This window comes from Labeo rohita, chromosome 17 (genome assembly GCF_022985175.1).
Source record: "Labeo rohita strain BAU-BD-2019 chromosome 17, IGBB_LRoh.1.0, whole genome shotgun sequence".
Taxonomy (NCBI): Eukaryota; Metazoa; Chordata; class Actinopteri; order Cypriniformes; family Cyprinidae; genus Labeo; species Labeo rohita.
Window position 1 is genome coordinate 24,280,093 of NC_066885.1, and position 26,074 is coordinate 24,306,166.

Genomic DNA, 26,074 nt, shown 5'->3' on the forward strand with positions numbered 1-26,074 from the left:
TCACTGTTATTCTACTGTAGCTCCCTCATCATCTGTACCTTTGCCACACTCGTTTGACTAGGGCCTGGTGCTGAAATAAAGTTGTAGTGCACGTCTGAAAACTCTCCCATTTGATGTGGTCATAAAGATGTTCTGCATCTACAGTCATGGCCAAAAATATCGGCACCCTTGCAATTCTGTCAGAAATTGCAACCCTTCTCTCAGAAAATTGATGCAAATGTTTTGGTATTCACATGTATATTTATCTTGTTTGCATTGGAACATTACCCCTTGCAACACCCTTGCATTGGTAGCATCCCCTTTGGAAAAAAATAACTGAAATCAATTGCTTCCTGTAACCATGAATGAGTTTCCTCTCTCCTGGAATTTTGGACGAGTCTTCTTTTGCAAACTGCTCCAGTTCATTCAGATTTGAAGGATGCCTTCTCCCAACTGCTGTTTTGAGATCTCTCCACAGGTGTTCTAGGGGAATCAGATCTGGACTCATTGCTGGCCATTTCAGAACTCTCCAGTGCTTTGTTTGTAACCATTTCTGAGTGCTTTTTGAAGTGTGTTTTGGGTAATTGTCCTGCCGGAACACCCATGACCTCTGGTGGAGACGCAGCTTTCAGACACTGGCCACTATGTTGCGCCCCAACATTCTTTGGTAATCATCAGATTTCATGGTACTGTTCACACAGTCAAGACATCCAGTGCCAGAAGCAGCAAAGAAACCCCAAAACATCTTTGAACCGCCACCATGTTTGACTGTAGGGATTGTGTTTTTTTCTTTGAAGCCCTTATTTCTTTTTGTGTAAACAATGCCATGATCTCCTTTACCAAAAAGCTCTACTTTTGTCTCATCTGTCCACAGTACGTTCTCCCAGAAAGATTGTGGTTTTGTCACAGAAGTTTTGGCAAACACCAGTCTTGCTTTTTTATGCCTTTGTGTCAGCAGTGGTGTCCTCCTGGGTCTCCTACCATAGCGTCCCTTTTCATTCAGATGGTGACGGATAGTGCGAGCTGACACTGTTGTACCCTGCGTCTGCAAATCAGCTTGAATTTGTTTGAAAGTTAATTCTTTATCCACCATTCGAACAATCCTTTGTTGTAATTTTTCATTAATTTTGCTCTTCCGTCCACGTCCAGGGAAGTTAGGTACGGTGCTATAGGCTGTAAACCTCTCGATGATATCGCGCACAGTGGACACAGGAACATTAAGATCTCTGGAGATGGACTTTTAGCCTTGAGATTTTCCGTGTTTTTCCACAATTTTTTTCCCTCAAACCCACAGACAACTCTTTACACTTCTTTCTTTTCTCCATGCTGTGTGATACACAACACAAAGGTTGAGTTGTCTTTTCTCCATTTTAACTGGTTGCAAATTATTTCTTACAATTTTGACAAGGTGCCAATAATTTTGTCCAGTCCATTTTTGAGTTCTGTGAAATTTTATCAAGTTTGACTTTTCTTCTCTGTTTTTTTGTGTTGTTGCAGTGCAGACAAAAACAATAATCATGTGAATAACAAAACATTTGCAATTGGAACAATTTTCTGAGAAAAGTGTTGCATTTTCTGACAGAATTGCAAGGGTGCTCATATTTTTGGCCATGACTGTAAATAAATGTAATTCTTGACAGAAGCAGCAGTTGTCAGTGGGGTTGGCTAATCATAGCCCCGCTGTTTTTTAACGCTGTTAAAATGGAAAAATTAACATGGTTATTTTGACCAGTCAAAATTGTTTCAACACTACACAGTTTGTTGTCAGACGACAAATCATCTGTCCTAACCTGTCCCACATAAGCACAGTCACTAAAGAGAGCTGTAAACTACTGTATTCCTCCATGCTAGATTTATGCGATAACTTGAGAAACTCTGATGCCTTTCTAGTTAGATGTATCTCTATAATCAATGTGCATATGGTGCAATATGATCCTAAAATGTAACCCACTGCTAGCAGGTGCCACCCAATCACTTCCATCAGTCTTTGGATCCGGATTCTTCAGCTCTAATTTGAACCTCAAATGCTACATTTTAGCTAATCTTCAACCACTCAAATTCGTCAAGCAGATCAAACCAGGATGAAACCGTCTCCTAAACTTTGATTAGCAAACTCCTCTAGATTCAAAGCCGGAGAGTGACAAGTCTTAGATGTCGGACGTGCTACGAATGTAGATTTATTCATCCCGATGTTCAGAGAGGAAGGCGAAAATCACGCTCACATCTTTTTTATGAGGTCAAATGAATTACATCGAGGGCCGTTCACAGGCGCTCTTCTCCTCTGGTTAATTACAGTGAAGTGAGTACTTTCACAGAGCCCGAGCGGGAGAAATATGGAGCATCTAATATCCCGTCTCAGCTGAAAGTTATCAATGCATGTCCTGCCTTCCACCCGGTTTATGCCTCTGGTGCCTCTGGTTCTGGGCCCATGCTGCACATCTGCAGTGAACACATTAGTGTTATATGACCTTGGCTGTTTTTAACAGTCACTGTCTATTTCAGCTACATTACATTGATTCATACTGATTAAGCAAAAAGATAGAGGAATGGCATATGCACATTTGGTAAACAAGTTTCTAATTAAATAAACATGAAATCACAATCGACCTTATTGACTTTCTACATCCCTGCTCTTATTTTTCATGACTCATTTTATTCCAAACAAGGTTTAGTATTAGTATTAGTATTAGTATTAGTGCTGTCAAAACGATTAATCGTGATTAATCACATCCAAAATAAAAGTTTGTGTTTACATTATATGTTTGTGTACGGTGTATATATATATATATATATATATACACATATAGATTATATAAAATACACACACGTACATATTTATGAAATATTTACATGCATATATATTCATATTTATATGATTTAGATTATATACATTTGTATATATATATAAATATATATAAATATATATTTCATATATTTCTTAAACATGTATTCTTAAATGTATGTGTGTATATATACAAATAAATATACACAATACACACACATAAATTACGTAAACACAAACTTTTATTTTTGATGCAATTAATCACGATTAATCGATTTGACAGCACTAATTGGTATATTTCATTTTTCAAAATTTTATTTTTCTAAACCATAGTTAAAACAGGAACAATTGTATTTCGGTCAATGACATCTTAATAAATTATATATACTTATTATTTATTTATTTATTTATGCATTTTTTTCTTTAAACAAATATAATGAATTCATAAATATGAATTATTAAAAAAGTATTTCAATGCTTTTAATATTATAAACATTTTTTCACATATTTACATAACATATTTCACATATTGTTTTTACATATTAATACATTTTTGATATATTATGGATAAAAATAAAGAATAAATAAAGACTATAACACTACTTTTTAGAATAATTACTTGCTCTTAATTATAGGGCAGTTGTATCAATTTTCTGACAAGATTATTGGAGTATGTTTTACAAGAAAATACAGTTTCAGTTTCATTTATATATTAATATATATTATATATTTTTCAAAATAATAATTATATATATATATATATATATATATACACATATATATATATATATATATATAATTCATATAATCAATAAATTAAAATTGTTCATATTAACATATCTCACACATCACATATTAATAACAGATTTTACATATTTTAGTTTTTCTACTTTTTACTTCTACTACTACTTCTACTTTTTTCATTTAATGTTTAATTCAGTTTGTTACTTGCCATTTCTTTGTACTTGTTTGTCAAATGCACTAGAAATTTCTGAGCTTTTTCAAAGTTTTTCAGTTTTTTCATGCCCTCCAAAATATCACAATGATTTTTAGTCCAGAAATAAGAAGAGTTTCATCATACAAGACGTGTAATCAAGTCATTTTACGTATGTATGTATTTTTGAATGATTTAACAGATCTTAAGTGTTAGTCACTGACCTATTTAACATACATACAACCCACAAACATTCTGTCTGTGGATCAAGAAACGATATGCTTTGTGCCATTTGTTTCATTTATATCCACTGCAAATTAGTCACAGACATCTGTCCCTGCCTATGGTTCAGCATGTCCTAAAGAACTCCATCTGTCAAACAGAAAAAGATCTGAAAGGCATGCCTTCACATGCCATCAGCTGTCAGATAAAAACAACACTCCAGTAGTTCATCAGAGAAATTCATCTCACTTTAAACAACAACAACAATTCTGTCCACAGAGTTCTTATGTCCGTCTGATTCATGGGGCTGAGTAGACACGATTTTCCATTTCTCTGACTCTGCCACGAGGCCCACGACCAATCAGAACGAGGCGGCCTGCAGCTTGTGACAGTGGGATGTAGAGGATCATGTTGATGGATGTCACCTAGAGGTCAAAGCCAACAGGAACACTATGCTGACCAATTGTGAGGGACAGTAACGGGCAGTCAGACATGTTTACGCTGATCTGCCAGCTACCCAAGAGATGGTCATGATGGGGCAGAGCTCTAATAATAAGGATGCTGATTTGTATGATCTTCTGTTCCTAACCAAAACTGATGCAACCGATGGCAGTATCAAATAACAGAAATCATGAGATTAGATATATGCACATTTTGTGACAAGGTGAAATCCAGTCCAATTAGTGGTAATGTCGCACCACACAAATGTGAGTGACACAAGTGTAAGATTTATTATGTGGTCACTATTTCTTTGTCTGTTATTACAGATCATTTGATATGTCCTGAGTATTTATGTGTTTTTAACCTAAATCATAGCAGTGTCCATCTGTGAAGGATGTAGGCTGTCAAACATATGCAACTGTTAGCCAATCATAGCAGTGGGTGTTTACTTCTGAGTTTACAATCAGCCATGACTATTTAAACAGAGCGTTCTAATGAGAGGAGTTAAAAACAGGACAGAAAATAGCCTGTGACCACCTAAACAAACCCTAACAGTGTTAACAAAAGCAAACATGAGTCTAAACACATTTTCTGAAGAAATCATCCCTTTTTAATCTTCCTTCAAGTCTTTGAGTCCTTTCTTTAGTGACTCATGACTCTGCATAGCAAATGCAAAGCTGTACCAGGTGCGCTACCAAGCAAGTTTACTGTTTACAGTAGGCGTTTATTTCCGAGTCTACAATCCACCATGCCTATTCAAACAGAGCGTTCTGATGAGGGGGTCAAAATAGGACAGAAAACAGCCTATTACTTCTAAATTATGATGTTTTCAGTGTAAAAACCTTGATAACATTATTAGGGCTGTGAATTGACAAGAATCTGGAGATACGATACGTATCACGATACAGGGGTTGTGATACGATATGTTACGATACTGTAAACAAGGTGATATATTGGGACATTTCTTATTCTATGAATAGGACATCATTTTAGGAAAGCTGTAATTAAGAATACAACCATATGCAAACCATTCAATGTTATTGAATCATATTTTGTGTAGTACGAGTAAAGGGGGAAAATAATGTGCTCAAAATGAAGCTCAAAATGAAGCAACTGTCATGAATAAATATCGATAAATATCGATATTCCATTTTTGAGAATCGATACAGTATCGCCAAACAAAATATCGCAATACAGACGTGTACCGATATTTTCTTACACCCCTAAACATTGTAAGTGGATCTCAGAGAACAGTACAAAATACAAAAAAAACAAAGGCAGTTCATTACTGCTTTAATGCTCTGTCGCATGAAAACAACCACCTACCGCCTCCACAAAACCTAGCAGATAGTGTCAACAAAAGCAAACGTGAATCAAAAAAACATTTGCTGAAGAAACCAAGCATTTTTATCTTGCTTTAAGTCTTTGAGACCTTTCTTTAGTGACTCATGACTCTGCATAGCAAATGCAAAGCTGTACCAGGTGCGCTACCGAGCAAGTTTACCGTGTCAGAATAGTATTATACATAAAGCTGGTTATGTGATGCAAATGTCAAAATTATTTAATTTACAAATTAAGCACCAAGGTCAAAGTATTTAGGTGTATAAAAGATTGAAAGTAAAAGATGATGCTGTGCCGACTACACTGAATCTGACAGTAATTTCACACAAAATGTGAGTAACTGTTTTCATTATGTGGCCACTATTGCTTTGTCTGTTATGACAGATTGTTTAATATATACTGAGCATTTATGCATTTTTAACTTAAATCACAGTAGCATCCATTTGTATAGGATGTAGGCTGTTAAACATATACAACTGTTAGCCAATCACAGTAGTGGACATTTATTTCCAAGTCTACAATCCACCATGCCTATTCAAACAGAGCGTTCTGATGACAGGGCTTAAAAACAGAACAGAAAATAACCTATTACTTCTAAATTATGATGTTTTTATGTAAAAACCTTGATAACATTCTAAAAGTGGACATTAGAGAACAGTACAAAATACATAAAGACAGTTCATGGCTGTGTTAATGCCCTGTTGCTTGAAAACAACTACTTACCACCTAAACAAAACCCGACAGATAGTGTTTACAAAAGCAAACGTGAGTCAAAAACACATTTTCTGAAGAAACCATCCCTTTTTAATCTTGCTTCAAGTCTTTGAGCCTTTTCTTTATTGACTCATGACTCTGCATAGCAAAAGCAATGCTGTACCAGGTGCGCTAATGAGCAAGTTTACTTTGTCAGAAAAGGCCATTTACTTCAAAGTCTACAACAGCACAGAAAATAGTTTATTACTTGTAAACTATGATGTTTTTGATGTAAAAATCTTCATAACATTATACATTATAAGTGGACCTCGAAGAACAAAATAATAAAAAAGGCAGTCAAAAAAAGTCCACTTACCACCTAAACTAAACCTAACAGACAGTGTTAACAAAAGCAAATGTGAGTTAAAAGCATTTGCTGAAGAAACCAAGATTCTTTTATCTTGCTTTACGTCTTTGAGACGTTATTTAGTAACTCATGACAGTGCATAGCAAATGCAGTGCTGTATCAAGGTGCATTACCAAGCAGAAAAGCCATATATATGGAGCTGGTTATGTGATGCAAATGTCAAAATTATTTAATTTACAAATTATGCACCAAATTCAAAGTGTTTAAGAGTATTTTCAGAAAGACTGAAACTAAAAGACAATGCAGTGCCGACTATATTGGATCCAACATTAAAGTCGCACCACACAAGTGTAAATAACTTTTTATTACTGTATGTGGTCACTATTGCTTTGTCTGTTACTACAGATCATTTAATATGTACTGAGTATTTATGCGTTTTTAACCTAAATCACAGCAGTGTCCATCTATGAAGGATGTAGGCTGTCAAACATACACAACTGTTAGCCAATCATACCAGAGGGCATTCACTTCGAAGTCTACAACAGAGCGTTCAGATGAGGGGGGTCAAAACAGGACAGAAAATAGCTTATTACTTGTAAATTTTGATGTTTTTGATGTAAAAATCTAGATAACATTATACATTATAAGTGAACCTCAAAGAACAGTACAAAATAATAAAAAAGGCAGTTTTATGCTCTGTCGCATTTAAAAACAAACACTTACCACTTAAACTAAACCTAAAAGATAGTGTTAACAAAAGCAAAAGTGAATCAAAAACACATTTGCAAAAGAAATCATCCCTTTCTGATCTTGATTCAAGTCTTTAAGACCTTTCTTTAGTGACTTATGCCTCTGTATAGCAAATGCAGTGGTGTACTAGGTGCGCTACCGAGCAAGTTTACCATGTAAGAAAAGCCATAAATGGAGCTGGTTATGTGATGCAAATGTCAAAATTATTTAATTTACAAATTATGCACCAAGGTCAGTGTTTTGAGGTCATAACATAATATTTTGCAGGGTCTTTATTAATTGATACTTTATTAATTATGACCTCTAGTCATAATTTGTGTAAAAAGGAATAAAATCTGTTTATTTCAGCTACGTTTTCTGCCAAAATGTTTAGGTGTAATGCAGATGGTGTGTTATTTTAAAATGTCACGGAGCATTAGAGTTCCAGCGCCACTCAAGAGACATTTCAAGTCAGAACTGTGGAGACACGTACAAAACCAACATCACATAAAACGTAACATATGTCTCAAGAAAAAAAACACTCCTTAAGTGGACATTTCACATTGAATATGTCACGAAACATACATGTCGGTATGTATTTTGCATCTTGCGTAAAAAGTTCCCAGAGGTACAGAACATCTTTGTCATGAGATCAGGTTGGTATTTCCAGCCTAGGTTGGTAATATGTGCATTAGCAAGTATAACTAATAATATAATATGACTACTGATGAGATTTATCACAACAGAACCACTTTCTTCAATACTCATTATATGAATGCATAATTCTCTATCTGTGCTGAGGAAGACGAATGAAACAGACTAATAATATCTGTTAGACTCCATAAAAGTGGCATTGTTACATTCCAGAGTCATAGTAAACAGAAAACGCTGGAGGCTTGAGATTGATTTAGCACTAAAGAGATGGAGTGGCCCACAGGCAGATCAAACTGCATTTAGATAAGTTGAGAAGACAATCTGTGACAGAAGGGGAGGAGTCAAACAGCTGAGTATTCATGTTTAATGCACTCTTTTTATTACACGTTAACGCTCTTATTGTAAATGATTTATCTGTGCACATTAAAGAAGAAAAATGTATGTCTTTGTAGTCTTTAATCAAAATGCGCTAACTTGCTCAACCTCTGAAATGATTTTCCCTGTCACTTACAAAATTTTCTCATTTAAATCCTGATTGATTCTGAAACATGTCATATTAGAGAAGTTAAATGGGTTGTGAATGGCATTTCATGTCTTTAAATGTGTGAAAATGTGCTTTGCATTGTAATCAAGGTCTGATATTCATCTATTCCAATTCAGCTCTTTCATTTCTCGAATTGTTGCGTGGCCAATTAAAGAAAGCATTACGAAAGCCTCTTGCTCTCTTTATCCATAAATAGGAAGTGCTATTTGAAAATAAATTTCTACAAGTCTTTCACACGAGGACTATTTGAAGCTGATGCTATTCGAGTGGTACAAAGGGATATTTCAAGAGCAGTTTTAATTGCTTAGCAATCTGAATTTGGGAACTAAAAATAGATGATGCTGGCAGCAGAACACGAGCTGGCAAATGTGCCCTTCGGTCACAGTGAGTTCAGGGGCAATTTCATCATTAAGTCTGAATCTATTCTAGGTGGGAATAAGACGGTAAAATTTAAACACTCTTTCATAAGATGTATTATTTCAGCATTAATTTACACGCAAAACTGCATTTAGAATTCAATTTCTAGGGAAACATTTAAATACATATTTGATCTTAAATACATCTTAACAGCATGTTTTAAAAACAAATGGAGTTTAGCTGTTGAACACAAAGCACAAAATCTGCATGTATTAATAAACCAACATGAAAAGCAAAGATTAATCATGTGGAGCCTTTGAAATTGGCAACTTAAAGATATTCAGAAAATATACAAGCTAAATATCTATAACCTTTCATTGCACAAAACCAAAGTCAACACAAAAAAAATTAAATGCTACACTTTATGCCCACACTACCAGTAAAACATTTTTGAACAGTACGATTTTTAATGTTGTTAAATAATTATTTATTTGATCCAAAGTACAGCAAAAACTAAAAAATGTTACTATTTAAAATAACTGTTTTCTATTTGAATATTTTCAAAACGTAATTTATTCCTGTGGTCAAAGCTAAATTTTCAGCATCATTACACCAGTCTTCAGTGTCACATGATCCTTCATAAATCATTCTAATATGCTGAGTTATTGTTCAAGAATCATTTTTTATTATCATTATTATCAATATTCACAGTTGAGTTCTTTTTTTTCCCAGTATTTTTTGGTGAATAAAAAGATTCAAAGATCAGCATTTATCCGAAATAAAATCTTTCATAACATTATGCACTATACCATTCAAAAGCATAGAGTGTGTGTATATATATATATATATATATATATATTATAGTAGTTAATACTTTTTATAGAAAGGATGCTTTAAATTGATCAGAAGTGATGATGAAGACATTTATAATGTTACAAAAGATTTCTATTTCAAAAAAAGCTGTTCTTCTGAACTTTTTGTTCAACAAAGAAACCCAAAAAAATTCTGCTCAGATGTTTTCAACATAATAATTATAAATGTTTTTGAGCAGCAAATCTGAATATTAGAATGATTTCTGAAGGATCATGTGACTGGAGTAATGATGCTAAAAATTCAGCTTTGAAATCACAGGAATAAATTACATTTTACAATATATTAAAATAGAAAACCGTTATTTAAAATAGTAAAAATATTTCAAAATGTTACTGTTTTTGCTGTACTTTGGATCAAATAAATGCAGACTTGGTGAGCAGAAGAGACTTCTTTAAAAAACATTAAAAATCTTACTGTTCAAAAACTTTTGACTGGTAGAGTATAATAGGAATAATAATAGCAAACAACTTAAAATCTGGCATTAATTGACTTGAAATTTATTGTTGAAGCCAGTGAATGTTACTCAAGTGCTGCCTTTTGTGTAAGTGCAACTGTCTCTTAAATTGGATGAATTTATAAACATCTTTATAAGAGTTTTTCTGCACTGAACACAGTACACTTTTCTCTGCAAAGCTGCATTTCTTAATGTATTCCCTTTAGGGCACTGTCAATAAAAATATTAAAGCTAAAATAATGTAAAAATAAAATCAATAGTTTCTTCAATAAGTAAATACAACTAGAAATCCAAAAACTTGGGAAACTGTGATTTTACCTCCAGGTGTCAGTATAAAGCCCAAGATCATTGTTTATCAGGCAGCGATGAATTATTGCAGTTTTAATGTGTATAGTTGCCTCTGTAGATAACATGTTGCATCATTCGCAGCATATTTATTTTTATAATGTGGCATAATGAATGAAACAGGACAAAATGACATACTGTGCTTAATTTTATCCATCAGAAATTGATTGGATTGTTAAAGTATGCATTTTATACCAGAACGATGATTGGAGACTGGGGGGAGAAAGTTAAAAAATAAGTATTTATGACATCAGTTAAAAACTAAAGTCATTTAAGAGGCAGAGAAAATTATTACATTTAAAGGATTTCAAAGACAAACATTAAAAAATAAATAAATAATGTGCGACCTCGTTCAATAAGACCAGGAATGTTATGTGCACTAAAAAAATAATCAATTTTGGTATGGATTAAGGTGACTCAAATGTTGAAAAAGTCCAAAAATATGTTAAGTTGTTTCAGAGGCAGTCATCCACCATCCTTTGCTTCAGACAAAAAAGGGTCAGAGGGAATGTCTGAGAGAAGCATTTGGTTTTAAAAAGCTTGTATATCTCTATAAAGATACAGAGCGGGATCCCCGAGGGTATGTGCCTCAGGTACTATCAGCGGCCTCCATTAAATTTAAAACTCCATCAGTTTTAGTGCAGTTATTCTCTGCCAACTCAGAAATGCCACTGGAGCATGACTGTGCACTTCAGCTATTATTTTAGTTCCCACAGGAGACTGTCTGTCTGCATGGAATCTAAGGACCGGTAAATCTTATTTTTTATATCACATTTTTTCACTTCATAAACAGCACAATGCACTTTGTTTTGACTGCCGTGATCCCGGTGACACATCTTCCTCCTCAAGGTCAGATTTTAATGCTGATCATCAATGCACAATACTGAAGTCCAGGAATTAAACGGATTAACTGACAATTTTTAGCATGTAAAATAAAATATTACTTGTTTTTTTGTTGCTGTTGTTGTTTTATAAAAATAATATTTCAAAATGTCATTTAATTGTGCGATCAAAGCTGAATTTTCAGCATCATTAATGTCTCATAATCGTTTAGAAATAATTTTAATATGCAGATTAAAGCTTAAGAAATATTTCTCATTATCACTGCTAAAAGCAGTTGTGCTGCTTAATGTTATTGTGTAAACCGTGATGATTTTTCCAGGATTATTTGATGAAAACAAAGATCAAAGGACCAAAAAAAATATTTGAAGCATAAATCTGCAATATTATACATGTCTTTACTGTCACTGTTGATCAATTTAGTGCATCAGCATTGAATAAAGTATTATTTCTTTCTATAAACATACATTATTTTAAATGTATTGTTTATTAATTTTTTAATATTTGGTTATTTTGAACATTTTCAGTCATTAAAAGTATATGTCATGAAAATCAAGACTAAAATTGATGAATGAAACAAAATACTGACTAAATTAAAACAACAATCCCATCAAAAGACTATGACTAAAATTAATTTTCAAAAGATGCAGTCTTACATTCATATTGAAACATGCTTTACTGCGGTTCATTTTCCTCACCCACACTTCAAACGCTATAAGCATGATGATATACAATCATGCAACTGTTTTCCGAGCTGTTAATACTTTATCTGGTTCATAATCAAATAACGCTGGTTTTTTATTAGAAAAATAAATTAACACAGTAAATCTGCTACACTTTCCCTCCAGTGGAGGGCACATATGTTCAGCAATTTTATGGTCTTCATCAATCCCCGAGTTCATGTGTCAGTTAATAAAAGTACTGATAGACCAGGGCCTGTTCCTTAGAGCGAAGGTCTGGCAAGATTGATTCAGCTCCCAGATATTTATAATTCAGTAAATGAGAAAACTGTACCCATATATTTTTACACACAATATCTTTCTTCTTGGCATTTCCTAATTACATTTCTTTCCCATGACAGATCTGCAGATCAATATTCGCTCTCGCTATAGAAATAAGAAACAAATACTGTGCAATTTCAGACAAGAGGACGTGATTACAATTACAACCTGACTGTTATATAAATTTAAAACGTTCATAGTCTTATGAAGTAACAGACCTGTCTGGATTAACTTTGCGTTCTTATAATGTAGCAAATGCGAGCTGTTTGTTCAAAACTACTCAGAAATGAGGTGAATGAATGGTTTAAGATGGGTATGTCATAGAGCTGAGATAGCAGTGAGAAAAACGATTGGATAAGCAATCCAGAGGACTTACGTGGTGTGTGCGAGGTCCTGAGGTCTTTCCGCTGCCTCTGGAAACACAGGGTGAGGCGGCTCTCCGATCGGCATGCAGCCCAGAGATTTACTGATGGCATGGCTGAGCTTCTTTGCTGGAGACTTCTGTAAAACGAGTAAAAAAAAAATCTGAGAAGTTAAAAATAAGTACAAAATACAACCCCAAAATACCTTACATGTACTTAAATGTATTACTGAAATCAAATGTAATTCAAATACAGTCATGGCCAAAAATATCGGCACCCTTGCAATTCTGTCAGAAAATGCAACACTTCTCTCAGAAAATTGTTCCAATTGCAAATGTTTTGGTATTCACGTATTGGTACTGTTTTTGTTTGCACTGCAACAATACAAAAAACTTAATAAAATTTCACACAGAACTCAAAAATGGACTGGACAAAATTATTGGCACCTTGTCAAAACTGTAAGAAATAATTGCTTGTCAAGCATGTGATGCTCCTGTAATTTGTATTTAGACACACCTGTGGCAAGTAAGAGGTGTGGGCAATATAGTAATCACACTTGCAACCAGTTAAAATGGAGAAAAGTTCTGTTGTGTGTCACACTGAGCATGGAGCAAAGAAAGAAGTGTAAAGAGTTGTCTGTGGATTTAAGAGAATGTGGAAAAAACGTGGACAATATCAAAGCTACAAGTCCATCTCCAGAGATCTTAATGTTTCTGTGTCCACTGTGCTCAATATCATCAAAAGGTTTACAGCCCACGGCACTGTAGCTAACCTCCCTGGACGTGGACGGAAGAGGAAAATTAATAAAAAATTACAACGAAGGATTGTTTGAATGGTGGATAAAGAACCCCAAATAACTTTCAAACAAATTCAAGCTGATCTGCAGACACAGGGTACAACAGTGTCAGCTCACACTATCCTACACCATCTGAATGAAAAGGGACACTATGGTAGGAGACCCAGGAGGACACCACTGCTGACACAAAGGCATAAAAAAGCAAGACTGGAGTTTGCCAAAACTTATGTGACAAAACCACACTCCTTCTGGGAGAACGTACTGTGGACAGATGAGACAAAAGTAGAGCTTTTTGGTAAAGGACATCATGGCACTGTTTACAGAAAAAGAAATGAAGCCTTCAAAGAAAAGAGCACAGTCCCTACAGTCAAACATGGTGGAGGTTCAAAGATGTTTTGGGGTTTCTTTGCTGCTTCTGGCACTGGATGTCTTGACTGTGTGAACGGTATCATGAAATCTGATGATTACCACAGAATTTTGGGGCTCAACATAGTAGTCAGTATCAGAAAGCAGCATCTCTATCAGAGGTCATGGGTCTTCCAGCAGGACAATTACCCAAAACACACTTCAAAAAGCACTCAGAAATGGTTACAAACAAAGCGCTGGAGAGTTCTGAAATGGCCAACAATGAGTCCAGATCTGATTCCCCTAGAACACCTGTGGAGAGATCTCAAAACAGCAGTTGGGAGAAGGCATCCTTCAAATCTGAATGGCCTGGAGCAGTTTGCAAAAGAAGACTCGTCCAAAATTCCAGTAGAGAGGAAACTCATTCATGGTTACAGGAAGCGATTGATTTCAGTTATTTTTTCCAAAGAGGGTGCTACCAAATACTAAGTTAAGGGTGCCAATAATTTTGTCCAGTACATTTTTAGAGTTCTGTGTGGAATTGTATCAGATTTGACTTTTCTTCTCTGTTCTTTGTGTTGTTCCAATGCAAACAAAAAAAATATAAACATGTAAGAACCAAAACATTTTCTGAGAGAAGGGTTGCATTTTCTGACAGAATTGCAAGGGTGCCGATATTTTTGGCCATGACTGTAGATGCAGTTTGTGGCATAATTGGGAATGAATGCACATTTGATCTGTACATAAAAGTTGCCTTGACTTACTTCCCATGTAAAGCTGGAACATTTCATGCAATTTAATGTAGATGTATAAGTGATATGTTTCATTTAAAGTTAATGAAAAATTCTCTTTGATTCAGCAAAATCCTTGCTCTGTGGTTGGAAAAAAAAAAAATCTTTATCGAGGTGGTGAGAATGAGGGGGAAAAACTCTTATAATTGGATTTGGGAGGCTGTGTGAAATCGTTTCCCAAGCTGTAATTTTCAGCAGTGTGACTGAGCTTTGGAACAACGTTTGAGTAATAAAATTTAATCAATATAACTCATTTGCTGAAAAACACCAACCCCTTGAAATCCTGAATTAGAGACGAATGACGTTTAACGGGAAACAAAACACTTGCTGCTCATCCATCCCTCACCCACTGACAAACAATTTTGCTATAAACAAGTACACTACTATTTAAACGTTTGAGGTCCCCCCACCCCTTTTTTTTAAAATAATTATGTTTATTCAGCAAGGATGCATTAAATTGATCAAAAGTGTCAGTAAAGACATTTATACGTTACAAAACATTCCTCTTTCAAATAAATGATGTTCTTTTGAATTTTTATAATCATCAAAGGATCTACCAACCCAGAAATCATCAAGAATTATAACCCAGTAACTTTGTTTTGGTAATCCTTTTGCTGCAAGCATTTGAAAAAATTAGCGTGTCAGATTTCGCTCCACTGTGACGTAGTAAGGGGAACTTATCATAATATTATTGCCTCTTAATGTGCATGTTTCCACCCATAGTGACGTCATTTTTTTGGTGTACCAGTTCTAACGCCATTGCGAAAGTTCACCTTTCTGTTTAACTGTTCTGTCTTTGGCTGCACAGACAAGCACAGAACATTATTTAGAGTCCCAGCCTCAGAGGAGACAAGAGAACAATAGATTTACTGTATATTACACTTCTTCCGCACAGATCTAATATAAAGATCCAATTTCTTTCCCAGCTGTTTACCTTCAAAGACATAACTGACTATTTCTGCAACTGGTGTGTTTTTAACATAACTTGTGTGTATTTGACAGTTTAAGCGCAATAAGACATGAAAGAGAACTAGTACTCACATGACTAACTCAAAGAGTTTAGTACTCACGTGGCATGTGACAGCCGCTTTCTGTGTGCATGCTTTGGAAGTGTGTGCTCAGAAAACCTTATATCAGAACTTTAAATTAATATGCTTTAAAAGCATGATTTCAGCACACTAAACAAACAGATGTATTTTAGCAGAGTATCTGAGGTACCAGTTGTAAAAGCAGAGTTCTATTCTGGAAAAGGAGGCGGGGAGCAGCAGCTCATTTGCATTTAAAGAGACATGCACGAAAACAGTGTTTCTGCTTCCACTCAAAACAGGCTTTTTAAAAATGATATAATAAATTATCTGTGGGCTATTTTGAGCTGAAACTTCACAGACACATTCTGGGGACACCTGAGACTTATATATCATATTGTAAAATGGGGCATAATAGGTGCCCTTAACACTGATAATAATAAGAAATGTTATATATATATATGTCAGCATATGAGAATGATTTCTGAAGGATCATGTGACACTGAAGTCACAGGAATAAATTACATTTTTAAGAAAAAAAAAGCTATTTAAAATTATAATAATATAATATTAATAATAAATAATAATAAAATAATATATTATATAAAATAATATTATATAATATATCATAAATAATATTTCACATTACATTATTTCATTAAAAATACAGTATTCTTCAGTAGACTTCATTACTCAAGACTCATTTTTGAATAGCAGTATGTAAATATTTATACATTTCTACCTAGTATTATTATATTATTAAATAAAATGTCATGTTTCTGATCTGTTTTCTGTTCTATCGTGTCGTCTGTTTCTCTATCATTTGACCTAGTTTTCCTGTGCGCCTAGTTAATCGATTCGTTCTCACCTGTTCCCATTCAGTAAATATCTGTCCATGCATTTAAGCCCTGTGTTTCCTGCAAAGTTTGCTTCTGTGGTTGTATTGCATTAGCTCCTAATATCTCCAGTGTATTCCTGTTTGATTTATTATTAAAGAAAGATTGCTTAGATTCTTCTGTCTTGTGCACTTTATCCAGCACATAACAGTAAAGCAGTATATAAATTATTAACAATATGTATAAGTAATATTAATATTAATTAATATTTAAAATGTGTCTAGTTCTAAACAAATTTTAATCAGTGTTTCCCCTAGGTTTACGGCCCCTAAAGGCTTTTTACCTTTTATAGGCATTTTTACCTTTATAAAGCCATTTTTTCTTAAAGTTTGCATCATCTTTTGAGTCAAATTTTTACATTTAACCAGTCAGTTAGAATAATAAGACATTTGGGCTGTTACTAAACAAATTCTATCAGTATCAACAAAATTAATCTGTGCAATGCAGAGGAAACACAGAGGCTGCATCTGAAGTGGCATTTAGATGTATTTACACAGTGTTTAATACAGCTCAGAGAGACATGTAATGCTTTAACCTGTAGTTACAAATGCATAAATAATGTTTAGATATTTTAAACATATTTGAAATTGTTTAAAAATGAAAAGAAAGGCTACTTTAAATGTGAAATTAAAACCGCCAATAAGTGGCAGCAAATCGTTGTTAAGTGAGTCACTGCGATTGAAGCGAATCATTTAAACGATTGATTCATTCAGGAACGAAACACGTCATGTTGCTCAGAGACACAAAACAGTGCTGTGGCTGTGTTTGGAATGATTTTAGTTGGCAAAATTGAGCAAAAACAGGAAATATGCTGTCTAAAACGTAAGTCTCTTAATATTAACATCTTGTTTATTGAACTGTTGTATACAATATATTCATGTAGAGACAGAAATGCCGTTGTGTAAATAAGATAAATAACACTATTTAGTGTTATTTATCTTATTTAAGACTATTTAGTGTGTTTAATAAAAGAACAAGGTATGGACCTGTTCTATAGGAAAGGTGACCTTAAATGAACTGTTGTGATCTGGTGCTATGTATAAAATAAAATGAATTAAAATTAACTTAACCTTCAATAGGGGTGCGGGGCGCCCCCCTAATATAATGGTAGGGGAAACATTGCTAATATAAAAAGATCATTTTGGCTCTTGGAGAAGAATTTAGCTTTTAATGCAGAACTATATCAAACCTTACAGGGATAGTTTACCCAAAAATTAAAATTCTTTCATTAATCACTCACCCTCATGTCGTTCCAAACCCATGAAACCTTTGTCCATCTTCAGAACACAAATTAAGATATTTTTGATGAAATCCAACATTTTTCTGAGCCTGCATAGACAACAATGCAACTGACACGTTCAAGGCCCAGAAAGGTAGTAAAGACAAAGAAATTGTTAAATAAAGTCATTATTTTTGTTTTCTTTGGACACAAAAAGTATTCTTGTAGCTTCATAATATTAAAGTTGAACCACTGATGTCACATGGACTGTTTTAACGATGTCCTTACTACCTGTGCTTACTACAGTTGTGTTGCTGTCTGTTCAGGGGTAGAAAGTTTGTATTTCTTCAAAAATATCCTAAATTGCATTCTGAAGATGAACAAAGTTCTTATGGGTTTGTAAGGACATGAGGGTGAGTAATTAATGACTGAATTTTCATTTTTGGGTGAACTATCCCTTTAAACTGCATAACTTAGATCTGTTGTGATTAATGACTTCAATGTACCTCACTGTTTCCCCTGCTATTATATTAGGGGGCACCCATTTCATGTGAATTTTACCGTTTTATTTGAGAAAAATAGCATCATATCATACTGTATACACACAGAAACTCCACGGCAACCCGTCAAAATAAAAGTACAGTTTAACGTGTAACAGAAATATATTACTCTTGTATTACTTTTGTACAGTATAATGTAAGTCTTTATATATTTCTATTTCTGGCCAATTTAAATAAAACAATTAAATGATAAAAAATAAATATTACAACCAGATTAACCTCTTAATTGTAGAAAAATTCTACAATTATTATTAAAACTTTTTTAACAGAATATTCACACAAAATTTCTTCCATGTATTAATTTTAACAGTAAACCTCTGTTTGTTTGCCAAAAAAAATAATAGGGTTTAATTTTCATTTGATTAAAAATAAATTAATTAATTGCCTTCATTTGATTATCAGAAAAATTAAAACACAAAAATTTCTGAAAAAAAAAGAAAGAAAAAGACTGTATGATGAAAAATGTTGAAATTGAGATTTTTGGACCTTTTTTTTCACTGAAATAAATGTTTTTGTTATTATACAGGGAGTAAAGTACCGAAAAAGGTGTGCACCTAGGGGAAATACTGTACCTTTAATGATTAATGTACCTTTATAGTATATTTTTGTTATTTTAGAGTATTTTAAATCACAATTCACTATGATTATAAGCTAAATAAACAGCTTGGATATTTCACATAACATCTTTTGCATTTCATTGAACTGTATTTTTTGGAACAACATTAGGGTGAGTAAATGAAGGCTAAATTTTCATTTTTGGGTGAACTAACGCTACATACCCATGAGGAGTGCTCCTTCATCTGGTGCTGGTTGCTATGGGGACCGCTGGCATGACCACGCCAGAAGCAGCTCTGACAAAGCTGGTAGCCATGGCACTGCTGGCAGCGGTACCGGAAACCCATCATGCTCTCACTCCGGCAATACGAACATTCCACTGGATGGAAGACTGTGGGACGGCAGCACAAAGGGTTTCAGACACTCGCAAACCTTGAGCCGTATTTTGTAAGTGAGGTGTCCAGACGGAGTGGGCGACGGGAAACGAGATATAAAAAACCCACGTACAATCCGCTCGCAGCACGTACCATTCTCTACATTAGCGAGTCGGTGCATGAGAGGTAGCCATACGAGGCACTGCGGGGGTGGATCTGCCATCAACACATCCAAAAACGTATTCAGCAAGATCTTCTTCTGGCAAAGCACAGATAAGACACTCTTAGTGAAAGCCTCTAAGAGTCCGAGACAGGTTGAACGAGATCCTGATCGTTTTAAAGGGACTCTCGCTGCTATTTGAAGCAGATTAGTGTACTCACCTGCTGAGGGAAGCATGTTCTCACAGAGTGCTCGGTGTAGCCGAAGGACGGGCCCTCGAACACTGCCGTGGGGAGCTTCAACACTTCCCTCAGGAACTGGTCAAATTTGGCAAAGACCATCACCCCATTTGAGTCTGATATCTGGGAAAATATATCTTAAAGAGACAGAAGTGATTTTGAGTTATGACATGTCATGGATACTTTTTAAAGAACAAAAAATTCAGAATCAGTGCTTAATTTACATGTTATTTACAATGCATGAGGATTTATAATAATTTGCATTAGTCTTTTTTTATTATAATAATAAGAATGATAAAATGATACTCATAGCTGTGAATGTGGAGTGATAGAAATGATAAATTTGCACCATTTAAATATACAATATGTAACTATTCGAAAAAACTAAATCTGTGAAATGGAACAATTATCTTGGTAAAATTAATTATTATTTCACACACACACAAAAAAATCAAGATAATGTGAAGAACTGCACTTTTGATGACAGAATTCTGACCAAACCTGTACATAGAGCTAAAAGGCACTTGTGGGATGAAAACAAACCTTTATTGTTATTATTAAACTGTAATGTAATTTTAAGTTCAGTACAGAAGGGGGAGCCAAACTCTCAGTGAAACTTTTTTTCGCCATAAAAGCCCTTTCTGTGTATTATTTTAAAATAAAGCCTGTGGATTTCACTCCAGCAGACTTGTTTTATATCACATAACATTTAAACTGAGTAATACTGATAGTTTAGCAGAGAGAACTGTAAAAATTTAGCAAAAAGAAGAGCTCAAAATGACTACTTAGATTCAGTGCTAATAAACAACAGTTTTGCCTTTTACAGCATATGAACTTCTCCTTATGATGGAAAATATCTATTTTGTCTTTGTGAAATAACTGCTCAATTGCTGTATAATAAGCATTATACTTACAACGTAATTTGTCCAGTATTTTACCGCCACACATTGTAGCTAGCATTGCCTTCATAGCAAACACTGTAAGTTTCCCATGGCCTTCACTGAAACACAAACAACACATTATCAGAAGAAGTTCTGTTATAGCAATCCTAAGATTCTTTAAATTACATTTAGTGTTTGGATTACACCAAATTTCATACTTTTCTAGGCAGTATGTTGGAAATATATGTGTAAACAAAATATGTTTGACTACATAATGTTGATAGTGTTAGAAGGCCCACAACCATATAGCCAAAACATCCTATTAGTACTTTTCTCTGTTTTGTTAACTTTTAAAGTAAGTAGATACTACATTCCGTTTTCTGTAGCTGTTTTTGTATACATTTTTCAGTTGATAGCTACTTTTTCCAACAGGCAGAAGTGTAGCATTACAAAAATCTACATCACCCTTTTTGTCATGTTGTACAGGAAGCTAAAATGTCCTCTAGCTCAGTGGTTCTCAACTCCAGTCTTTGAGACTGCTCTGCACATTTTGTATGTTTCTGAATCTGACATACCCAGTTCAGTTCATGGATCTTTCTCCTAACGAGCTGATGATCTGAATCAGGTGCGTTACATGAGGGAGACATACAAAATGTGCAGAGCAGTGAGCCCAGAGGACCTGAGAACCACTGCTCTAGCTCATTTGCAGTGTTGAAAAGTCTGATTCATTTTAGTGAATTGGTTCGTTTGAATGATTCATGTAAATGAACCAGTTCAAAAACGACTCACCAAATCAGTTCATTCATTCAGTCCCTGTGCACCATCTTCTTTTCTTGTGTGTGTGTGAGTGTGTGTGTGTGTGTTTAACAGTTTGTTACTTCTTGACTTTCATTAGGTGTTAGCTGTGTTTAGCGAAAAATATTAAAATATTGGTGCAGCCAATCATAACTGAGATCGCTTTGGAGCCATCGTATTTACATCTATGACAGTGATGCTAACCTAAATGCTTAATTTTCAAAAGTATTTGAAGTTTATGCAATACATTTTTGTTTGAATTGTTTGAGTAAACGTTGGAGTAAACTTAAATTATTGTTTTATTGGTTTCACACTGATGTTATTGTAGGGACAATGACTTGACATAATGCCCTCCTAGGCGGCCCTTAGCCAATGAAATCTGCGATGGAGTACAGACATGCAGAAGCGACATTCATCTGCTCTTGACACAGCAACACACTCTGACCTCTTAAAATCATCAAATCAATGAGTTTAGATGCAACCCTAATTAAACACACCTGATCCAACTAATCAAGTCCTTAAGGCTTAATTGAAAACTGCATAGTATGTGTGTTGGAGCAAGGATGGAACAAAACTCTGCAGGGCTGCGGCCCTCAAGGAACTGAGTTTAACACCCATGGCTTATACTGTAAGTGACCAATCTAATACACTCTACATAGGCAGCAACACTAATGCAAGAAGAACATTTGGGGGGAAATAGTCAATAATTTTAAACTATTTTAATCACTGCCTGCCAGTACTAAATCAATTGGAAGCATATTTAACTTTTTCTTCTTTTTTTTCAGTTAGATATGAAAGCCTCTTTCCACCACTTAACAAAACATTTTTTAAAAAAGGTAATTGCAACTTTTTATTTCACAATTCAGACTTTTTTCTAGCAATTGCAAGTTCATATCCTGCAGTTCTGACTTTTTTATCAGAATTGCAAGCTATAAAGTCAGAACTGCAAGTTATAAAATCAGTATTATGAGATATAAAGTCAAAATTGTGGGATATAAATTCACAATTGTGAGTTATAAATCAGAATTATGAGTTTATATTGCAATTCTGAAAAAACAAAAGGCAGAATTGCGAGATAGAAACTTGGAATTGAGAAATTCTGACTTTATAGCTTGCAAATTTGATTTTATATCATGCAATTCTGAGAAAAAAGTACAAATTGCAAGTTTTTATTATATTTATAGGATATAAACTTGCAATTGCAGTTTATAACTCATAATTCTGAGAAAAAAGAATTGCGAGATATAAACTCTGAACAGATTCTGACTTTATAACTTGCAATTGTGAGTTTATATCAGGCAATTCTGAGAAAAAAAGTACAAACTGCAAGTTTATATCTTGCAATTCTGACTTTATAACTCGTAATTGTGAGTTTATACCATGAAATTCTGAAGAAAAAAAGCCAGAATTGCGAGATGTAAAGTCAGAATTGCCGAATATAAACTCGCAATTGCAAATTATAAAGTTAGAACTGAGGGGTAGATTTAGAATTTAGAATTCCGAGATAAAAATTTAGAACAGATTCTGACTTTATAACTTGCAATTGTGATTTTATATCAAGCAATTCTGAGACAAAAAGTACAAACTGCAAGTTTATATCTCACAATTCTGACTTTATAACTCGCAATTGCGAGTTTATATAGTGACTCTGAGAAAAAATCAAAATTGCAGGACATAAATTTGCAATTGTGAGTTATAAAGTCAGAATTGTGAGTTTATATCTCGTAATTCTGAGAAAAGGTTAGAATTGCGAGATATAAACTCAAAATAAATTCTGATATTATATCTCGCAATTATGAGTTTATATCATGCAGTTCTGAGAAAAAGTACATACTGCAAGTTTATATCTTGCAATTCTGACTTTATAATGTGTAATTGCGAGTTTATATCATACAATTCTGAGAAAAAAAGTTTTGCGAGATATACAGTAAAGTCAGAATTGCATGATATAAACTCCCAATTGCAAGTTATAAACTCAGAAATGTGAGTTTATATCTTGTAATTCTGAGAAAGTCAAAATTGGAACATAAACTCGCACTTGCGAGATTCTGATATTATAACTCACAAATGCGAGTTCATATCATGCAATTTTGAGAAAAAAATCTGAACTGCAAGTTTATATCTCACAATTCTAACTTCATTTCTCAGAATTTTGGGTTAATGTTCTGACTTTATAACTCACAATTGTTAGTTTATATTACAAAATTCAGAGAAAAAAGTCGGTTTGTATTATGCAATTCTGAGAAAAAAAAAAATTCAAAATGTAACTTCGCAACAGTGAGAAAAAAAGTTGCAATTACCTTTTTTATTCAGTGACAGAAACGGGCTTACATCACAATGCATATTAGCAAAATTTTGACAAAATCTTGCATGCATTGTCTACTGTCAATAGTATAGCTATGTATGCAGCACAAAATCTGCATGGGGAAATCTTTCACCTTCAATCGAAATTCCAGACTGAGTGGATCTCCATTTAACTGTCTGGATTTTGCTTGTGAAATTTCACCAAACAATGTTAAATGTGATTGCACTTTTAGAATTTTGCCAAAATGAAGTGTGGTATCTTAATAAGCAATATAATTAGGTTGCCTTCACCTTGGCAGTGTATTCACAATGTCTTGAAATGCTGCCTCCGTAGGCAGCCCACTATGTTTTGGAACAGAGCCTATGCCATCCTAACACTCACTCTTGTCACGATGCATATGACTCACAGTCCATCAGGTTTGCAGGGACATACTGCCACAAGGGACCCCCTGAGAGAAAAACAAATCTCCTGCACTAACAACACACCTGTCATAAGTGGCCACGATGAAGTTGAGCAGCAGGCCGATGGACTGCTCCACGTTTATCTGGTGGGTGGTGGGCAGCCGCTTGTTGAGCTGGTAGAAGATGGAGGACAAAATGGTCTCCAGGCGTGACACATTAATCTCCGCGTTGTGGTCTAGTGTGCTCAACCCATTGTCACGGAAAGCTTCGATCATGTTCCACACGTCCACTAAATGAACTACGATAGGAAAAGTACACCAGTGAGATCATTAAAAATAATGGAAATGTTTTTCATATACAAGAAGAAAATTTACATGATATACAACCAAACTGACTTTGTACGTCACAAAATGTTTTTTTTAAAATAAGTAGCATGGAGACAGGACTTACGGTTGCATCGTTTCTGAACAAATCGTAGCTTACATGCCGTCCTATATGTTGAGAGACGAATAACATCAAAGTTTTGTGCCCCTGGAGAAAATAAAATGCATCAGTTTTGTTACTTTCACATTTTCAGTTCCCTTTAACTAAATGTTTGCCCTAAAATTAAAATTCTGTCATTATTTACTAGGGGTGGACTCACAGTCTGATTCAATTCTGATTCTGGGAATCACAATCTGATTCCAAAATAATTCTTGGATTTAATTGTGCATTTTTATTAAATTACTTAATGTAAGTACATTTACATTTACATTTAAATGCAATATAAATACTAGTCTACAGTATAATATTCCTGCTGTCTGTCATTCATGTTAATCAAACAACAAAAGAGAAAATCTCTTACTGCTCTTGACTAAATTAGAAAAAATATTTACTTTACACAGTGAATAAAATGCAGTGTTTTAATTCATTTGATTACTTTATACAATGTATGTAGCATTTCTTTTTTATTTGTTCTAATGTAGTTTTTTTTTGTTGTTGTTTGTCCTGTTGCTTATAATTAGTTTCTTATTCTTATCTAATAAGTTAGTAAACTAACTGTTTAATACTAATTAACTTGTCTTCAGTGAGCTTGAGTTTTTACGTTGTTTTTTTAGGCTAGTATTAGTTTTTTTTTGTGATATTGACAAGAATTGTGAAATTTCTATGGTATCAAAAACTATGATATCATAAAGACCTTATTTTTGGTCATATTGCCCACCCCTAAGTGCAAGATACAAGTGCACTGAGTTGTACTGAATTTATATTGCATTCCAAAAAGCAAAAATGATGCCTTCATAGAGCATTTGGAAGAGAAACCGATGAGATACCACTGAGTGAAACCGCATACTGTCAAGCAAAGTACACATCCTATAATAATCGCAATATATCTGAGAATCGATTTTTTTCTCCCACCCATATTATTTACTTAGCCTCATGTTGTTCCAAACCTGTATGACGTTCTTTTTTAAATGGAACACAGAAATGTTAAAGAATGCACTGTCTGCTCATGTAAAGAACATTTTAAAGGAGTCATGACATGAGAAAACAAATTTGCCTTGATCATTTGGCATATAAGAGGTCTTTGTGCCATTAAAACATCCTTCAAGTTTCATAGCTTAAAACATATTCTCAATATAAACAAAGCATTCATTTAATCAAGCTCTAAAAACGGCTTGTTTTGGATCTGAGGGGCAAGGTGACGTCTCTTGTCTTATTTGTTTTGGACAGATATCAGAAGGATTCCAGCATCAGGAACAAGCTGATAGATTATTTTTAATGACATCCCAGATCATGTCAGAGCATTGTTCTGAGCTTTTTGTTTTGTAAACGAG

The 26,074-nt window shown here is 34.2% G+C and overlaps 1 protein-coding gene across 5 annotated transcripts in view; it reads right to left on the reverse strand.

Annotated features, from left to right (window-relative positions):
* The window catches only part of dtnbb (dystrobrevin, beta b), a 73,475-nt gene that overhangs the window by 39,458 nt on the left and 7,943 nt on the right, over positions 1-26,074 (reverse strand). For 4 of the 5 annotated variants that reach the window (XM_051133087.1, XM_051133086.1, XM_051133090.1 and 1 more), the window contains 7 exons: positions 24,711-24,791; positions 24,345-24,558; positions 20,793-20,878; positions 19,861-20,015; positions 19,633-19,738; positions 19,330-19,496; positions 12,933-13,057 (listed from right to left, as the gene is read on the reverse strand). In XM_051133087.1, the coding sequence (XP_050989044.1) occupies positions 12,933-13,057; positions 19,330-19,496; positions 19,633-19,738; positions 19,861-20,015; positions 20,793-20,878; positions 24,345-24,558; positions 24,711-24,791 (934 nt within the window). The remainder of the gene's footprint in view (positions 1-12,932; positions 13,058-19,329; positions 19,497-19,632; positions 19,739-19,860; positions 20,016-20,792; positions 20,879-24,344; positions 24,559-24,710; positions 24,792-26,074) is intronic. The other variant, XM_051133088.1, reaches the window with a different exon arrangement.